The sequence below is a fragment of the Bombina bombina genome, chromosome 8 (assembly GCF_027579735.1).
Source record: "Bombina bombina isolate aBomBom1 chromosome 8, aBomBom1.pri, whole genome shotgun sequence".
NCBI lineage: Eukaryota > Metazoa > Chordata > Amphibia > Anura > Bombinatoridae > Bombina > Bombina bombina.
Genome location: NC_069506.1, coordinates 165,880,194 through 165,900,032, shown reverse-complemented (window position 1 = coordinate 165,900,032; position 19,839 = coordinate 165,880,194). Strand labels below are relative to the sequence as shown.

General features: G+C 38.4%; 1 protein-coding gene across 1 annotated transcript in view; it reads right to left on the bottom strand.

Annotated features, from left to right (window-relative positions):
- The window catches only part of LMTK3 (lemur tyrosine kinase 3), a 154,821-nt gene that overhangs the window by 32,912 nt on the left and 102,070 nt on the right, over positions 1-19,839 (bottom strand). Inside the window, exons 6-7 of the mRNA XM_053689930.1 lie at positions 13,506-13,593; positions 8,443-8,591 (exon numbers count right to left, since the gene is read on the bottom strand). Of these exons, the coding sequence (XP_053545905.1) occupies positions 8,443-8,591; positions 13,506-13,593 (237 nt within the window). The remainder of the gene's footprint in view (positions 1-8,442; positions 8,592-13,505; positions 13,594-19,839) is intronic.

The following is a 19,839-nucleotide window of genomic DNA, read 5'->3' as shown; positions in this document are numbered from 1 at the left end:
AGAGAGCAAAAGAGGGGGGAGAGAGAGAACAAAAGAGAGGGGGGAGAGATAGAGCAAAAAAGAGGGGGGAGAGAGAGAGAGCAAAAAAGAGGGGGGAGAGAGAGAGCAAAAAAGAGGGGGAGAGATAGCGCAAAAGAGGGGGCATAGAGAGAGAAAAAGAGAGGGAGAGAGACAGCAAAAGAGAAGGGGAAGAGAGAGCAAAAGATATGGGGAGAGAGCAAAAGAGAGGGGAGAGAGAGAGCAAAAGAGATGGGGAGAGAACAAAAGAGAGGGGAGAGAGAGAGAGAAAGAGAAGAGGTGAGAGAGAGCAAAAGAGAGGGTGTGAAAGAGAGGGGAGAGAGAGAGAGAGAGAGAGAGAGCAAAAGAGAGGGGAAAGAGAGAGAGCAAAAGAGAGGAGAGAGTGCAAAGAGAGGGGGAGAGAGAGCACAAAGGAGAGGGAGGAAAAGAGAGGGGGAGAGAGAGAACAAAAGAGAGGGGGGGAGAGAGAGAGCAGAAAAGAGGGGGGGAGAGAGCAGAAAAGAGGGGGGATAGAGAGAGAGCAAGGGGTGGAACCGCTGTACTGCAAAAATTGGCCCGTGTACACGGGCTTTAGAACTAGTAGTCTAGATTTATTTAAAACAAAAACTATTACCTTTCTGATTATAGCACTTGGAATTTGCGACGCTATACAAACAAATGGTGATTATTATAATAATAATTACTGCACCATCTTTCTGATAGTACTATGTACCAGAAAGTATTAAAACTTTATAAAACTACCTTTAGGTTGACTGTGTAAGCTCTATTATGACATGCAAATGTTTCCAAAAGGACATAAGATATTGTTACAAAAAAAGAAAAAATTACAAGGATCAGCTTATTGGTAGAATAAAACGTCAAAATTTATTGAAAACTTTAAAATGGCAATACCTCCATGGTATAACAGATGTGAGAGCAGGTCTTACGCATATCGGCGTGAGCCTTATTCATAGACCGCTATTTTAAAGTTTTCAATAAATTTGGACATTTTATTCTACTAATAAGCTGGTCCTTGGAATTTTTCTTTTTTGTATATATTTTTTGGATTGGTGAGGGATCCTATTTTTCATTCGGGACCGCTACCTGAGTGTGTTGCCTGGAGAAGGGAAGTGTTGCCATTGGCTTATCTGTGTATAGGATTCTGGGCATATCTGAATGCCGTATGGAGCTTGAGAATTGAGATTGCTAATGTTGGAGCTGTTGGTTATAGGGACATGAAACCCAAATTTTTTCTTTCATGATTCAGACAGAGAATACAATTTCTTTCATGTAATTAACAAGAGTCCATGAGCTAGTGACGTATGGGATATACATTCCTACCAGGAGGGGCAAAGTTTCCCAAACCTTAAAATGCCTATAAATACACCCCTCACCACACCCACAAATCAGTTTTACAAACTTTGCCTCCAAGGGAGGTGGTGAAGTAAGTTTGTGCTAGATTCTACGTTGATATGCGCTCCGCAGCAAGTTGGAGCCCGGTTTTCCTCTCAGCGTGCAGTGAATGTCAGAGGGATGTGAGGAGAGTATTGCCTATTGAATGCAGTGATCTCCTTCTACGGGGTCTATTTCATAAGGTTCTCTGTTATCGGTCGTAGAGATTCATCTCTTACCTCCCTTTTCAGATCGACGATATACTCTTATATTTACCATTTCCTCTACTGATTCTCGTTTCAGTACTGGTTTGGCTTTCTACAAACATGTAGATGAGTGTCCTGGGGTAAGTAAGTCTTATTTTCTGTGACACTCTAAGCTATGGTTGGGCACTTTATTTATAAAGTTCTAAATATATGTATTCAAACATTTATTTGCCTTGACTCAGAATGTTCAACTTTCCTTATTTCCAGACAGTCAGTTTCATATTTGGGATTATGCTTTAATTATCTTATTTTTCTTACCTCAAAAATTTGACTTTTTTCCCTGTGGGCTGTTAGGCTCGCGGGGGCTGAAAATGCTTCATTTTATTGCGTCATTCTTGGCGCGGACTTTTTTGGCGCAAAAATTCATTTCCGTTTCCGGCGTCATACGTGTCGCCGGAAGTTGCGTCATTTTTTTGACGTTATTTTGCGCCAAAAATGTCGGCGTTCCGGATGTGGCGTCATTTTTGGCGCCAAAAGCATTTAGGCGCCAAATAATGTGGGCGTCTTATTTGGCGCCAAAAAATATGGGCGTCGCTTTTGTCTCCACATTATTTCAGTCTCATTTTTCATTTGCTTCTGGTTGCTAGAAGCTTGATGTTTGGCATTTTTTTCCCATTCCTGAAACTGTCTTATAAGGAATTTGATCTATTTTGCTTTATATGTTGTTTTTTCTCTTACATATTGCAAGATGTCTCACGTTGCATCTGAGCCAGAAGATACTACAGGAAAACCTCTGCCTGCTGGATCTACCAAAGCTAAGTGTATCTGCTGTAAACTTTTGGTAGCTATTCCTCCAGCTGTTGTTTGTATTAAATGTCATGACAAACTTGTTAATGCAGATAATATTTCCTTTAGTGATGTACCATTGCCTGTTGCAGTTCCCTCAACATCTAAGGTGCAGAATGTTCCTGATAACATAAGAGATTTTGTTTCTGAATCCATAAAGAAGGCTTTGTCTGTTATTTCTCCTTCTAGTAAACGTAAAAAGTCTTTTAAATCTTCTCTCTCTACAGATGAATTTTTAAATGAACACCATCATTCTGATTCTTTGGACTCTTCTGGTTCAGAGGATTCTGTCTCAGAGATTGATGCTGATAAATCTTCATATTTATTTAAGATGGAATTTATTCGCTCTTTACTTAAAGAAGTACTAATTGCTTTAGAAATAGAGGATTCTAGTCCTCTTGATACTAATTCTATACGTTTGGATAAGGTTTTTAAAGCTCCTGCGGTTATTCCAGAAGTCTTTCCTGTTCCTAATGCTATTTCTGCAGTAATTGCTAAGGAATGGGATAGATTGGGTAATTCATTTACTCCTTCTAAACGTTTTAAGCAATTATATCCTGTTCCGCCTGACAGATTAGAATTTTGGGACAAAATCCCTAAAGTTGATGGGGCTATTTCTACCCTTGCTAAACGTACTACCATTCCTACATCAGATGGTACCTCGTTTAAGGATCCTTTAGATAGAAAAATTGAATCTTTTCTAAGAAAAGCTTATCTATGTTCAGGTAATCTTCTTAGACCTGCTATATCATTGGCTGATGTTGCTGCAGCTTCAACTTTTTGGTTGGAAACTCTAGCGCAACAAGTAACAAATCGTGATTCTCATGATATTATTATTCTTCTTCAGCATGCTAATAATTTCATCTGTGATGCCATTTTTGATATTATTAGAGTTGATGTTAGATTTATGTCTCTGGCTATCTTAGCCAGAAGAGCTTTATGGCTTAAGACTTGGAATGCTGATATGGCTTCTAAATCAACTCTACTTTCCATTTCTTTCCAGGGAAACAAATTATTTGGTTCTCAGTTGGATTCTATTATTTCAACTGTTACTGGTGGGAAAGGAACTTTTTTACCACAGGATAAAAAGTCTAAAGGTAAAAACAGGGCTAACAATCGTTTTCGTTCCTTTCGTTTCAACAAAGAACAAAAGCCTGATCCTTCGTCCTCAGGAGCAGTTTCAGTTTGGAAACCATCTCCAGTCTGGAATAAATCCAAGCCTGCTAGAAAGGCAAAGCCTGCTTCTAAGTTCACATGAAGGTACGGCCCTCATTCCAGTTCAGCTGGTAGGGGGCAGGTTACGTTTTTTCAAAGAAATTTGGATCAGTTCTGTTCACAATCTTTGGATTCAGAACATTGTTTCAGAAGGGTACAGAATTGGTTTCAAGATGAGACCTCCTGCAAAGAGATTTTTTCTTTCCCATGTCCCAGTAAATCCAGTGAAAGCTCAAGCATTTCTGAATTGTGTTTCAGATCTAGAGTTGGCTGGAGTAATTATGCCAGTTCCAGTTCCGGAACAGGGGATGGGGTTTTATTCAAATCTCTTCATTGTACCAAAGAAGGAGAATTCCTTCAGACCAGTTCTGGATCTAAAATTATTGAATCGTTATGTAAGGATACCAACGTTCAAGATGGTAACTGTAAGGACTATATTGCCTTTTGTTCAGCAAGGGAATTATATGTCCACAATAGATTTACAGGATGCATATCTGCATATTCCGATTCATCCAGATCATTATCAGTTCCTGAGATTCTCTTTTCTAGACAAGCATTACCAATTTGTGGCTCTACCGTTTGGCCTTGCTACAGCTCCAAGAATTTTCACAAAGATTCTCGGTGCCCTTCTGTCTGTAATCAGAGAACAGGGTATTGTGGTATTTCCTTATTTGGACGATATCTTGGTACTTGCTCCGTCTTTACATTTAGCAGAGTCTCATACGAATCGACTTGTGTTGTTTCTTCAAGATCATGGTTGGAGGATCAATTTACCAAAAAGTTCTTTGATTCCTCAAACAAGGGTAACCTTTCTGGGTTTCCAGATAGATTCAGTGTCCATGACTTTGTCTTTAACAGACAAGAGACGTCTAAAATTGATTACAGCCTGTCGAAACCTTCAGTCTCAATCATTCCCTTCGGTAGCCTTATGCATGGAAATTCTAGGTCTTATGACTGCTGCATCGGACGCGATCCCCTTTGCTCGTTTTCACATGCGACCTCTTCAGCTCTGTATGCTGAACCAATGGTGCAGGGATTACACGAAGATATATCAATTAATATCTTTAAAACCGATTGTTCGGCACTCTCTAACGTGGTGGACAAATCACCATCGTTTAATTCAGGGGGCTTCTTTTGTTCTTCCGACCTGGACTGTAATTTCAACAGATGCAAGTCTCACAGGTTGGGGAGCTGTGTGGGGATCTCTGACGGCACAAGGAGTTTGGGAATCTCAGGAGGTGAGATTACCGATCAATATCTTGGAACTCCGTGCAGTTTTCAGAGCTCTTCAGTTTTGGCCTCTTCTGAAGAGAGAATCGTTCATTTGTTTTCAGACAGACAATGTCACAACTGTGGCATACATCAATCATCAAGGAGGGACTCACAGTCCTCTGGCTATGAAAGAAGTATCTCGAATTTTGGTTTGGGCGGAATCCAGCTCCTGTCTAATCTCTGCGGTTCATATCCCAGGTGTAGACAATTGGGAAGCGGATTATCTCAGTCGCCAAACGTTGCATCCGGGCGAATGGTCTCTTCACCCAGAGGTATTTCTTCAGATTGTTCAAATGTGGGGGCCCCCAGAGATAGATCTGATGGCCTCTCATCTAAACAAGAAACTTCCCAGGTATCTGTCCAGATCCCGGGATCCTCAGGCGGAGGCAGTGGATGCATTATCACTTCCTTGGAAGTATCATCCTGCCTATATCTTTCCGCCTCTAGTTCTTCTTCCAAGAGTAATCTCCAAGATTCTGAGGGAATGCTCGTTTGTTCTGCTAATAGCTCCGGCATGGCCTCACAGGTTTTGGTATGCGGATCTTGTCCGGATGGCATCTTGCCAACCATGGACTCTTCCGTTAAGACCAGACCTTCTGTCTCAAGGTCCTTTTTTCCATCCGGATCTGAAATCCTTAAATTTAAAGGTATGGAGATTGAACGCTTGATTCTTGGTCATAGAGGTTTCTCTGACTCCGTGATTAATACTATGTTACAGGCTCGTAAATCTGTATCTCGAGAGATATATTATAGAGTCTGGAAGACTTATATTTCTTGGTGTCTTTCTCATCATTTTTCTTGGCATTCTTTTAGAATACCGAGAATTTTACAGTTTCTTCAGGATGGTTTAGATAAGGGTTTGTCCGCGAGTTCTTTGAAAGGACAAATCTCCGCTCTTTCTGTTCTTTTTCACAGAAAGATTGCTATTCTTCCTGATATTCATTGTTTTGTACAAGCTTTGGTTCGTATAAAACCTGTCATTAAGTCAATTTCTCCTCCATGGAGTTTGAATTTGGTTTTGGGAGCTCTTCAAGCTCCTCCGTTTGAACCTATGCATTCATTGGACATTAAATTACTTTCTTGGAAAGTTTTGTTCCTTTTGGCCATCTCTTCTGCTAGAAGAGTTTCTGAATTATCTGCTCTTTCGTGTGAGTCTCCTTTTCTGATTTTTCATCAGGATAAGGCGGTGTTGCGAACTTCTTTTGAATTTTTACCTAAAGTTGTGAATTCCAACAACATTAGTAGAGAAATTGTGGTTCCTTCATTATGTCCTAATCCTAAGAATTCTAAGGAGAAATCATTGCATTCTTTGGATGTTGTTAGAGCTTTGAAATATTATGTTGAAGCTACGAAATCTTTCCGTAAGACTTCTAGTCTATTTGTTATCTTTTCCGGTTCTAGGAAAGGCCAGAAAGCTTCTGCCATTTCTTTGGCATCTTGGTTGAAATCTTTAATTCATCTTGCCTATGTTGAGTCGGGTAAAATTCCGCCTCAAAGAATTACAGCTCATTCTACTAGGTCAGTTTCTACTTCCTGGGCGTTTAGGAATGAAGCTTCGGTTGACCAGATCTGCAAAGCAGCAACTTGGTCCTCTTTGCATACTTTTACTAAATTCTACCATTTTGATGTATTTTCTTCTTCTGAAGCAGTTTTTGGTAGAAAAGTTCTTCAGGCAGCGGTTTCAGTTTGAATCTTCTGCTTATGTTTTTTGTTAAACTTTATTTTGGGTGTGGATTATTTTCAGCAGGAATTGGCTGTCTTTATTTTATCCCTCCCTCTCTAGTGACTCTTGTGTGGAAAGATCCACATCTTGGGTAGTCATTATCCCATACGTCACTAGCTCATGGACTCTTGTTAATTACATGAAAGAAAACATAATTTATGTAAGAACTTACCTGATAAATTCATTTCTTTCATATTAACAAGAGTCCATGAGGCCCACCCTTTTTTGTGGTGGTTATGATTTTTTTGTATAAAGCACAATTATTCCAATTCCTTATTTTATATGCTTCGCACTTTTTTTCTTATCACCCCACTTCTTGGCTATTCGTTAAACTGATTTGTGGGTGTGGTGAGGGGTGTATTTATAGGCATTTTAAGGTTTGGGAAACTTTGCCCCTCCTGGTAGGAATGTATATCCCATACGTCACTAGCTCATGGACTCTTGTTAATATGAAAGAAATGAATTTATCAGGTAAGTTCTTACATAAATTATGTTTTTAAACAACTTTCTAAATGACTTCTATTATCTAATTAATTTCATTCTTTTTGTATCATTTGTTGAAGGAGCAGCAATGCACTACTGGTGTCTAACTGAAGACATTAGTGAGCCAACGTTAATCAGTATATATATGCAACCACCAATCAGCAGCTAGAACCTAGGTTCTTTGCTGCTCCTGATCTTGCCAAGATAAACTTTTCAGCAAAGGATAACAAAAGAAGGAAGCAAATTAAATAATAGAAGTAAATTGGAAAGTTGTTTAAAATTGCATTGTCTATCTGAATCAAGAAAAAAAAGTTTGGGTTTCATGTCCCTTTAAGCCTATATTAAGGTGTGAAATACGCTGTGATACCTAGTAAATCAGCAAACACTTTCTGTGTTGGGAACATCGTTAAGTGAGCACCGGAAAAAAGGCGGACACCCCCCCCCCCCCCGTGAAAAGCCCTCAGTAAGCTTGGCAGAGGTGAGGTTTACTAACACAATTTACATTTGAAGTGGAAGGCACGTGGGTGAATATGTTCTGTTTGCTAATGTTCTGAATTACAGATTGCCAGAACGCTTCCCTATTAAAGTGTATGATACTGCAATGAAAAAGGCTATGCTGGTGTTTGAACCATGACGATATAAGATATTGTTGTTGGTCCAATCCTCTCTTACAGATGCAAACACTCAAATATTCCAAAATCTGAACTATTTCAAAATCCAACAATTTTCTGCTCCCAAGCAGTTTGGACAAAAGGATTTGTACCTGTATGAATATTTTTGCTATCACAATGCCTAGTGAGATTTATTTTCTATTTTATTACTATTATTTATCAGTCTATAGTTTAATGAATGGGCTTCGCAGAACAGCACAGGAAATGCTGAGACTCAAGATGCTGGGGCCCCTCCCCAGCCCCCCTTGAGACCCTCGAGGACGCGGATTTCGGTGCCCTAGGTTGCTCCCGGTGGACACCAGGATGTTAGTAAACACACTCTAGTTGAACACCTTTTTACTAAATCATTGCATCAATAAGCTAATTTTGTAGGATAAACTATTGGGGCCACTGCATGTGCTACTATGAGGAAACACAAACCTCTGTAGATATAAAAAAGTGAGATTATGACACCTTATCCCTTAGGTGAGGAATGTCTTATAAACAAAATATATCACTGCAACAACATTTGTAAGATGTTTCCTGAACCAAGATGTTCTTTTGTTGTCACATCATGGAATTTGAAAACAGACTAATTCTCCCATGCCTCAATTTTTTAATATCGATAACTTTGCAAACAATGATACCAAAGTCTTACCTGTGTATGTAATTGTTTTTATGAAGGTGCATGAGCCCTAGTGCTATCTCATATGCCATTCTCTGCAGGGTTGTTAGGTCACAGGTGAGGAGGTCAGGGGTCATACCATCTGCCTTCCGCTGGGCTCTTAGATATCGCTTCAGGTCTCCCTAAACACATTTAAATATATGTAATGAATACATTTGACATTTATTGAATACTGATGCAATAAAACGCTTTAAAACAACTCAATATGGGTGCAAATCCAGAGAGCAGAATTATTGGTGTCTGCTTTGTGTGTGGAACAATTTTATTACTTTAAATAGAAAGTTTGTTAATTAAATACTTGATCCTCAAAACCAACCTATTTGAGCAGGGGTTATTATCCTTTGTACAATTACAGACCCCCCAATGGATTGGCTAATATGTCCCCATAACTAGGGTTACCATATTGCCGCTTTTAAAAGGGACTTATATGAACAATACATATGTCAGGGCTGTTTAAAGAAATATTTTGAATAATGTTCCATTATAAGAACCCTGACATATGTATTTTTCATATGTGTCCCTTTTTAAAGCGCCAATATGGTAACCCTTTTGGCAGACTGTTGAAATTATCAGCATCCCCTCCAGGCCTCTTAGATACCGGTACGACTTTAAAAGATTTTAATAGCTTGGGTTTATTTTACAGTTAGGAACATAACTGCTGAAAGAAAATTGTGTTATATATGTGTTTGATCCTATTTATATATAAACAGTTAATTTACAAATACGCATACACACTTTGGAGCCCTATCCACTCAACTACCTTGAAACATGAATAATCATTCTTATTCATTAATAATATTTAATAATGTGTTTTACTGTGTATTTACTGTAAATATTTTACATTCCAATGTTCTTTATATATCTTTATATTCCAATGTTCTTATATTAATAATTATTATAGTTACTGTACAATATACACATATATTCAAATGATTTTGAAGAATTTTTTAGAACACTTAGAATAATTATTAATAATTAATATTTTTTCAATATTTTATATTTAATATTTACATATTAAAGCGCATTAAGATAACTGATTCTTCATGTGCGCTAACCCAATACTGCATTAGACCTACAGTGCAAAATGTAAAAAAAAGGTGTGCAAATAACTAGGATATACCATACTAAATAAACCAAAATGGTTGATAATTGATCAGTGCTGTTGAGTTACATTATAAAATTTCAAATATAATGCAAAAACCTGGTTAATAATTTTTTTTCAGTGGAGTTGAATACCACTTTGATGCATTTTCTAGATGTAGGGTAAAAAAAAATTAGAAAACAATGGGGGTTTTGTAGATTGCAATGGCATTGAATTTGAAAACCCCACTAAAATAATGGTAAAGCACTCTGCACAACTCTTGTAATGGATTGGAGTTACACCCCTTGGTCATTTTGATTAAAGGGACTTCAAAGTCAACATTGAATTTTCATGATTCAGAGCATGCAATTTTAAAATACTTTTCAATTCACTTCTGTTATCAAATTTATTTAGTTTCCTTGGTATCCTTTGCTGAAAAGCATACATAGATAGGATCAGTATCAATGCACTACAGGTTGCTTACTGATCATTGGTGGCTACACACATATGCTTCTTTTCATCATCTCAGCAGATGTGTTAAGATAGGTCCCTTTAAATCACCATGACTCATAAATGAACCTAGACGCATCCATGCATTTACAAATGTATTCTGTTAATAGTGTCTCTTTTTAAAGGTTACAGATTTTTTGCATCTATTCGGCTACATTACGAGTTTTTGTCAGTAATGATGTGTGGTGCTAACGAGCCTTTTTTTCTCACCGCTCACTTAAGACAACGCTGGTATTACGAGTTTTCTGCAAGCCGGCGTTAGCCTCAGAAAAGTGAGCGTTGAGCAAAATTTAGCTCCACATCTCACCTCAATACCAGCGTTGCCTAAGTCAGCGGTGAGCTGGCTGAACGTGCTCATGCACGATTTCCCCATAGGAAACAATGGGGCTGAGCTGGCTGAAAAAAAACCTAACACCTCGCCGAACCCTACATTTTATTTATTAACCCCTAATCTGCCCCCCCAACGTCGCCACAACTATATTAAATTTATTAACCCCTAATCTGCCGCCACCAACGTCGCCGCCACAATAATACATTTATTAACCCCTAAACTTAAGTCTAACCCTAACCCTAACACCCCCCTAACTTAAATATAATTTAAATACATCTAAATAAATTTACTATAATTAACTAAATTATTCCTATTTAAAACTAAATACCTGTAAAATAAACCCTAAGCTAGCTACAATATAACTAATATTTACATTGTAGCCATCTTAGGGTTTATTTTTATTTTACAAGCAACTTTGTATTTATTTTAACTAGGCACAATAGTTATTAAATAGTTATTAACTATTTAATAACTACCTAGTTAAAATAAGTACAAATTTACCTGTAAAATAAACCCTAACCTAAGTTACAATTACACCTAATACTACACTATAATTAAATTAATTACCTAAACTAACTACAATTAATTACAATTAAATTAAATAAACTAAATTCCGAAAACAAACAAACACTAAATTACAGAAAATAAAAAAGAAATTACAAATTTTTAAACTAATTACACCTAATCTAATCCCCCTAGTAAAATAAAAAAGCCCCTCAAAATAAAAAAATTCCCTACCCTATACTAAATTAGAAATAGCCCTTAAAAGGGCTTTTTGCGGGGCATTGCCCCAAAGTTATCAGCTCTTTTACCTGTAAAAAAAAATACAATACCCACCCCAACATTAAAACCCACCACCCACACACCCAACCCTACTCTAAAACCCACCCAATCCCCCTTTAATAAAACCTAACACTACCCCCTTGAAGATCACCCTACCTTGAGACATCTTCACCCAGCCGGGCACAAGTGGACCTCCAGAGGGGCAGAAGTTTTCATCCGATCCGGCCAGAAGAGGACATCCAGACCATCAGAAGTCTTCATCCAGGCGGCATCTTCTATCTTTTTCCATCCGGAGTGGAGCGGGTCCATCTTGAAGACATCCGACGCGGAGCATCCTCTTCCATCCGACGGCGACTGAAGAATGAAGGTTCCTTTAAGTGACGTCATCCAAGATGGCGTCCCTTCTATTCCCATTGGCTGATAGAATCCTGTCAACCAATCAGGATTAAGGTAGGAAAAATCCTATTGGCTGATGCAATCAGCCAATAGAATTGAAGTTCAACCCTATTTGCTGATCCAATCAGCCAATAGGATTGAGCTTGCATTCTATTGGCTGTTCCAATCAGCCAATAGAATGCAAGCTCAATTCTATTGGCTGATTGCATCAGCCAATAGGATTTTTCCTACCTTAATTCCGATTGGCTGATAGGATTCTATCAGCCAATAGGAAATGAAGGGACACCATCTTGGATGACGTCACTTAAATGAACCTTCATTCTTCAGTCGCCGTCGGATGGAAGAGGATGTTCCGCGTCGGATGTCTTCAAGATGGACCCTCTCTGCTCCGGATGGAAGAAGATAGAAGATGCCGCCTGGATGAAGACTTCTGCTGGTCTGGATGAACTCTTCTGGCCGGATTGGATGAAGACTTCTGCCCCTCTGGAGGTCCACTTGTGCCCGGCTGGGTGAAGACGTCTCAAGGTAGGGTGATCTTCAAGGGGGTAGTGTTAGGTTTTATTAAGGGGGAATTGGGTGGGTTTTAGAGTAGGGTTGGGTGTGTGGGTGGTGGTTTTTAATGTTGGAGGGTATTGTATTTTTTTTTACAGGTAAAAGAACTGATTACTTTGGGGCAATGCCCCGCAAAAAGCCCTTTTAAGGGCTATTTGTAATTTAGTATAGGGTAGGGAATTTTTTTTATTTTGGGGGGCTTTTTTATTTTATTAGGGGGATTAGAATAGGTGTAATTAGTTTATAAATTTGTAATTTCTTTTTTATTTTCTGTAATTTAGTGGGGGGTTTTGTAATTTAGTTTATTTAATTTAATTGTAATTAATTGTAGTTAGTTTAGGTAATTAATTTAATTATATTGTAGTGTTAGGTGTAATTGTAACTTAGGTTAGGGTTTATTTTACAGGTACATTTGTACTTATTTTAACTAGGTAGTTATTAAATAGTTAATAACTATTTAATAACTATTGTACCTAGTTAAAATAAATACAAAGTTGCTTGTAAAATAAAAATAAACCCTAAGATGGCTACAATGTAACTATTAGTTATATTGTAGCTATCTTAGGGTTTATTTTACAGGTAAGTATTTAGTTTTAAATAGGAATAATTTGGTTAATTATAGTAAATTTATTTAGATGTATTTAAATTATATTTAAGTTAGGGGGTGTTAGGGTTAGGGTTAGATTTAGGTTTAGGGGTTAATAAATTTATTATAGTGGCGGCGACGTTGGGGGCGGCAGATTAGGAGTTAATAAATGTAGGTAGGTGTTGGCGATGTTAGAAACGGCAGATTAGGGGTAAATAAAATAAAACTAGTGTTTGCGAGGTGGGAGTGCGGCGGTTTAGGGGTTAATATATTTATTAAAGTGGCGGCGATGTCCGGTCGGCAGATTAGGGGTTAAACATTTTAGTTAAGTGTTTGTGATGTGGGGGGGGGGGGGCTCGGTTTAGGGGTTAATAGGTAGTTTATGGGTGTTAGTGTACTTTTAGCACTTTAGTTAAGAGTTTTATGTTACGGCGTCAGCCCATAAAACTCTTAACTACTGACTTTTAAATGCGGTAGGAGTCTGGACAGGAGAGGGTCTACCGCTCACTTTTTCCAGCAATCATAATACCGGCATTAGGAAAATCGCATTAAAAAGATAGGATACTCAATTGACGTAAGGGGATTTGCGGTATGCGAAAATCGTGGAAAAAAAGTGAGCGGTACACCTGTACCTGCCTGACTCGTAATAGCAGCGGGTGTTAAAAAGCAGCGTTGGGACCCCTCAACGCTACTTTTTAAGGCTAACGCAAGACTCGTAATCTAGGCGATTGTTTTTTCTTTTTCCTTTGTGTACTCCCACAATGATAGGTATAGGAGGTAAGACATTGGAAACTTACCAATTGGCAGAATTCCATGATCAGGAGGAAAGGAATTGTCTCTGTGCAAAGTCCGAGGCATTGCAAAATATTAGGATGCTGGAGGCTTCTTGGGGGCAAGAAAAAAATAAAACACATGATGTTTATTAAAAACAGATTGCTATCAACATTGTATCCCAAATATATAAAGAAAATAGAAATAATATTATTAAAAAGCATTTAACATGAAAATAATGTAATCTTGAACAAAATGTATCATGAGTAAACACCTCAAACCAAACAACATTGTAACCTTTGTGTCACCTGCTTTATGAATAATTAAAGGGACATTCTGGTCAAAATGTAAATGCACATAGATGAGTAATATATTTGAATAGAAACATATTTGCATTATAAATGTATTTGCAAAAATGCTTCTAGTAAAAGTTATCACGGTTTTCATTTTTCTCTGCACGTGCATTTTATTAGAAGCATTTTTGGTTATACATGTATATTACAATTTTTTTTTTATTTAAAACTGAAATGTATCCATGTGGATTCCAATTTTGGCTGGAATGTCCCTTTAAAGCATAAAAATAAAAAAAGCACATCCGAAGGGGCCGATTTATGAAGATGCGGGCAGACATGATACGCTGTTGCAGATCATCTCCAACCGACATCGATAAATGCTGTCTGCATGTATCATTGCACAAGCATTTCTAGTGAAATGCTTGTGCAATGCCGCCCCTGCAGATTTCGGGCCAATCGGCCACTAGCAGGGGGTGTCAATCATCCCGATCGTATCTAATCGGGATGATTGCTGTCTGCCGCCTCAGAGGTGGCGGACGAGTTAAGGAGCAGCTTCAAAAACCAACCCCCATGATTCAACGTAAAAGAAAAATGTATCTACATACACAATGCGATAAAAGGCTCTCATAAGATGTATGAATTTAAAACGTGTTACTGCGGTCAAGGACTATAACTTACAGAAGTCCAAGTGTGGTTTCTTTGGTGCACAGTGAGCCTCTCAGATGTTCCACCAATCTGCCCAAATGCTACTGGTCCACACTAGCTCTTTTTGCATTTCAACCAACCACTGAGCGACTTTTTCAAGAATAAAATAATCAAGCAGGAGGCAGATGTTTATATCCATACCCCCAAAAAGGAAATTTTGCCTCATTGAGCAGGATTTTTTAAGGGTTTATTGGGTGGGTTTTATTTTTAGATTAGGGTTTGGGCTTTTGAAAAAGAGCTAAATGCCCATACAAATGCCCCTTTCAAGGCAATGGGGAGCTTCGGTTTTTTAGTTAGGGTTTTATTTGGGGGGTTGATTGTGTGGGTGGTGGGTTTAACTGTTGGGGGGGTATTTGTATTTTTTTTTATTTACAGGTAAAAGAGCTGATTTCTTTGGGGCAATGCCCCGCAAAAGGCCCTTTTAAGGGCTATTGGTAGTTTATTGTAGGTTAGGGTTTTATTTTTATTTTGGGGGGGCTTTTTTATTTTCATAGGGCTCTTAGATTAGGTGTAATTAGTTTAAATATTTGATCATTTATTTTTTATTTTGTGTAACTTAGTGGGGTTTTTTTGTAACTTAGTGTTTGTTATTTTTTGTAACTTAGTTGTAAGTTTTTTGTAACTTTGTAATTTTTAATTGTAGATTTAAATTATTTGAGTAGGGTTAGGTGTTTAAATATATAATATAGTTAATTTAATTTGTAGTTTAATGTAATTTTAGTATAACAGGGTAGGTTAATTAATAGTTTAATATAGTTTAATTTAATTTTAGTATAACAGTTAGGGTAGATTAATTATTAGTTTAATATAGTTTAATTTAAATCTAAAGGCAAGTTTAAATTTATTATAAGATAGGGATGAGTTAATATTTAATATAAAGTTAGCAGGTTGTTAGGTTTAGGGGTTAATAGGTTAATTTAGTTTATTACGATGTGGGGGGCTGGTGGTTTAGGGGTTAATAGGTTTAGTAAGTGGTAGTGATGTGGGAGGCCAGAGGTTTAGGGATTAAACAGTTTAGTATAGTGGCGGTGGGCTCTGGGAGCGGCGGGATAGGGGTTAATAACTTTATTAGAGTTGCGGTGGGGTCCAGGAGCAGCGGTTTAGGGGTTAATAGCTTTATTTAGTTGCGCCGGGGTCCGGGAGCAGAGGGATAGGGGTTAATACATTTAGTTAGTTGCGGCAGTGTTGGGGAGCGGCGGAATAGGGGTTACTAAGTTTATTAGAGTTGTGGCGGTCTCCGGAAGCGGTGCGATAGGGGTTATAACTTAATTTAGCTGCAGCAGGGTCCGGGAGCGGCGGGATAGGGTTTAAACAGTTTAGTATAGTGGCGGTGTTTAGTGACAGTATACAAATAAAGTTGGGAAAAAGCTGAATAGCAGCAGGATCGATGACTGTTAGTTAACAACAGTCCGCTGCTCATCGCCCCGTACTTGGTGCGTGGCTTTTTGACAGCTTTTTTGTTAAATGTGGAGAGCGTATTGGTGCCGTTGAATGCAAGTAAGTTGACGGCTTGATAAGTAGGCCTCATGGTCTGAAGTCTCATGGCGTGCAGCATTGACAAACACACATTTTGGGCTATGTGCTAAAAATATTATCCGAACAGAAGGGCAAGGATATGTTATTCCTCTAGGGCTGTAGAGACCCCATTAGTGCTTAGAATGTTACTTCTGAGGAGGTAAACAGGGGCAGAGAGAGAGATTGTAAAGGAAAAGGAAAAGTGGAGAAGAAGATAGCTTTATGAGAGAATAGAGGAAAAAAACCAACAGAGTAAAGAGCTATGAGAGAGAGGAAAGAAAGAGTGTAAAGAGAAAATATGGCCTGAGAGATAAGGGAGAGAAGGGAGATTGAAGAGAGGAGGGGGGGGGGGAGAAAGATAGTTAAAAGATAGGAGGGAGAGATGGTAATTATTAAAAAAAAGTCTCCAGGTCTGCTAAAACTTTCTATAACTGTCAGCATTCTCTTACTCCACTCTCTCACTTCAACAACTTCCTATTTCTGTCAAGCTGTTGTCTTACCCAGAACCACCAAGTTCATGTTGCTAACTGCTATGCACTTATTTGTGTTAATCTATTGAAGTATGTAGAATTATTTAATTTGTTATGGTATAAAATAAAAAAATATAAAAAATTACTGCACACTAATGTGTTTAACAATGGCAAAACATATGCAAAGAGGGGGTGGAGTAGTGGGTGTGGTGTGGGCAGGTAGTGGGTAGGATCAGTAGTGGCGAGTAACATTTCGGCCAGGCTAATAGCTTACAACCATGTGACAACACTGAAGAAATGACACGTTGCTACAATGTAAAGTAATGAGTGTACAGCCTGTATAACAGTGTAAATTTGCTGTCCCCTCAAAATAACTCAACACACAGCCATTAATGTCTAAACTGTTGGCAACAAAAGTGAGTACACCCCTAAGTGGAAATGTCCAAATTGGGCCCAAAGTGTTAATATTTTGTGTGGCCACCATTATTTTCCAGCACTGTCTTAACCCTCTTGGGCATGGAGTTCACCGGAGCTCTACAGGTTGCCACTGGAGTCCTCTTCCACTCCTCCATGACGACATCACGGAGCTGGTGGATGTTAGAGACCTTGTGCTCCCCCACACTCCATTTGAGGATGCCCCACAGATGCTCTATAGGGTTTAGGTCAGGAGACATGCTTGACCAGTTCATCACCTTTACCCTCAGCTTCTTTAGCAAGGCAGTGGTCGTCTTGGAGGTGTGTTTGGGGTCGCTATCATGTTGGAATACTGCCCTGCGGCCCAGTCTCCAAAGGGAGGGGATCATGCTCTGCTTCAGTATGTCACAGTACATGTTGCCATTCATAGTTCCCTCAATGAACTGTAGCTCCCCAGTGCCGGCAGCACTAATGCAGGCCCAGACCATGACACTCCCACCACCATACTTGACTGTAGGCAAGACACACTTGTCTTTGTACTCCTTTGGTGCAGCGTATGGTCTGAGCACTGACAGGCTGACCCCCAACCCCTTCAACCTCTGCAGCAAAGCTGGCAGCACTCTTACGTCTATTTCCCAAAGACAACCTCTGGATATGACGCTGAGCATGAGCACTCAACTTCTTTGGTCGACCATAGCGAGGCCTGTTCTGAGTGGAACCTGTCCTGTGAAATTGCTGTATGGTCTTCCTTACCGTGCTGCAGCTCAGTTTCAGGGTCTTGGCAATCTTCTTATAGCCTAGGCCATATTTATGTAGAGCAACAATTCTTTTTTTCAGATCATCAAAGAGTTCTTTGCCATGAGGTGCCATGTTGAACTTCCAGTGACCATTATGAGAGAATGTGAGAGCGATAACACCAAATTTAACACACCTGCTTCCCATTCACACCTGAGACCTTGTAACACTAACGAGTCACATGGCACCATGGAGGGAAAATGGCTAATTGTGCCCAATTTGGACATTTACACTTAGGGGTGTACTCACTTTTGTTGCCAACAGTTTAGACATTAATGGCTGTGTGTTGAGTTATTTTGAGGGGACAGCAAATTGACACTGTTATACAGGCTGTACACTCACTACTTTAAATTGTAGCAAAGTGTCATTTCTTCAGTGTTGTCACATAAATAGATAAAATAAAATATATACAAAAATTTGAGGGGTGTACTCACTTTTGTGAGATACTGTATATATACCTATATATAATCATGTATGTATTTCACCAAAAAAACATTAGATATATGTGGAAATATTTATTCATGAATAAACAGAACAGATTCTGTTATGGGCAGCACATTAGAATGTGAAATACAGTATTAATATTTTTATGTCGGGTTAGCGCACATGAGAATATGCAATCAGGCTTGCACACGAATGGAGTTTTGTTTCCACTTTTTTTCTCGATTGACTTCTATGAGGGAATAGGTAATAGCGCACAATATTCTAAGTTCAGCTTTTGATGCTTGTTGGGTTAGTGCGAGCAAGATACATTTTTACTTTCAACTCATAAGTCCAGCACAAACTGATGCACTCAAAAATTAGCGCTCTAGCGAAAGCACTAAATGGCGCTCCACTCGTAATCTGGCCCTTAGTGTTTAATTGACCTTTAATGTATGTAATACAAGGACTTTTACAAATTCTGTAAGATACCCTATCTAAATGTAATGATGACCAAGGATGCTTGGACAGCTTTTAATAATCATAGTTCTACCGGCCATAAAAATAATTTCTGAACTACTGAAAGGGTTATAAATCCTGACTGAGATCAGGGAAGCAGTGCAGAATATGTCACTTTTTCTGTTCTTATATAGTTCCCTCTTGATCTTCTCAATAATAAGGGAAGAGAACAGACATCAAGTTTAGAAACAGCATTTGATATCCATATCTTAAGCCATAAAGTCGTTTCTGATGCCATAGACAGAAATATATTCTTTGATACTAATTTTAGAATGTCTTTGTGAGTCTAAATTGCTATATTTATGTCTGAAATAACTTCTAAAAGGTGTTGTCCTTTTAACATTTACTTTGAAATCTATTTTCAGGCTGGTAATCAAAACCTTCAAAGCTTACATAAGATAACACTGCTGTAGATTTGCACTGGGCACAGTTAACTTTATGACACAAAGTATGACACACTGCAAGTGAGTAAAACAAAGTGCATCTAACAGAATTCATGCATATCAGACTTAAAAAAAGGGCCATGATACCCAAATGTTGAAACACTTGAAAGTGATGCAGCATAGCTGTAAAAAGCTGACTAGAAAATATCACCTCACATCTCTATGTAAAAAAGAAAGATATTTTACCTCAAAATATCCTAAGAATTCAAACCCCATTGCAAAGGACTTTAAGCAGCAAATCGGTATGTCTGTCCTGGGACAGGCAAGGGAGTGAGCCTCGTGCACACTCATCTTATTTCCCTATTCAGTATAAGGAAGTTTACTATAAAATCTCATGAGAGTTAAGTCAAATCTCATGAGATCACAGTGAAAGAGTTCATAACCTCAGCACTGTTGATGCTGATTGGCTGCAGTTCATTTCTTCATTATTATTTTTTTACCTGCAGCTGGGCAGTAACATACTAACTGAAGTATAACTTTTTACACAGAACTTATTTTGGTGAGCTGAGGAGATTGTGAAAATATCTTCCTTTTTTACAGAGAAATGCTCAGCTGATATTTCCCTGTCAGCTTTTTACAGTTATACTGCATCAGATTCAAGTGATTTAGCATACGAGTATTATGTCCCTTTAAATCAAAGTGCTCGATTTATCATTGCTATTCTCCTATATTTTCCCCTTAAATATACGCATTAGAAATAACACTCCTATTTATCATTCAAAAATGCGCCTAAAATTGGGCAAGTTCGACTGTAAAATTGTCCGACTCTGTTCCCATTCTCCTTAG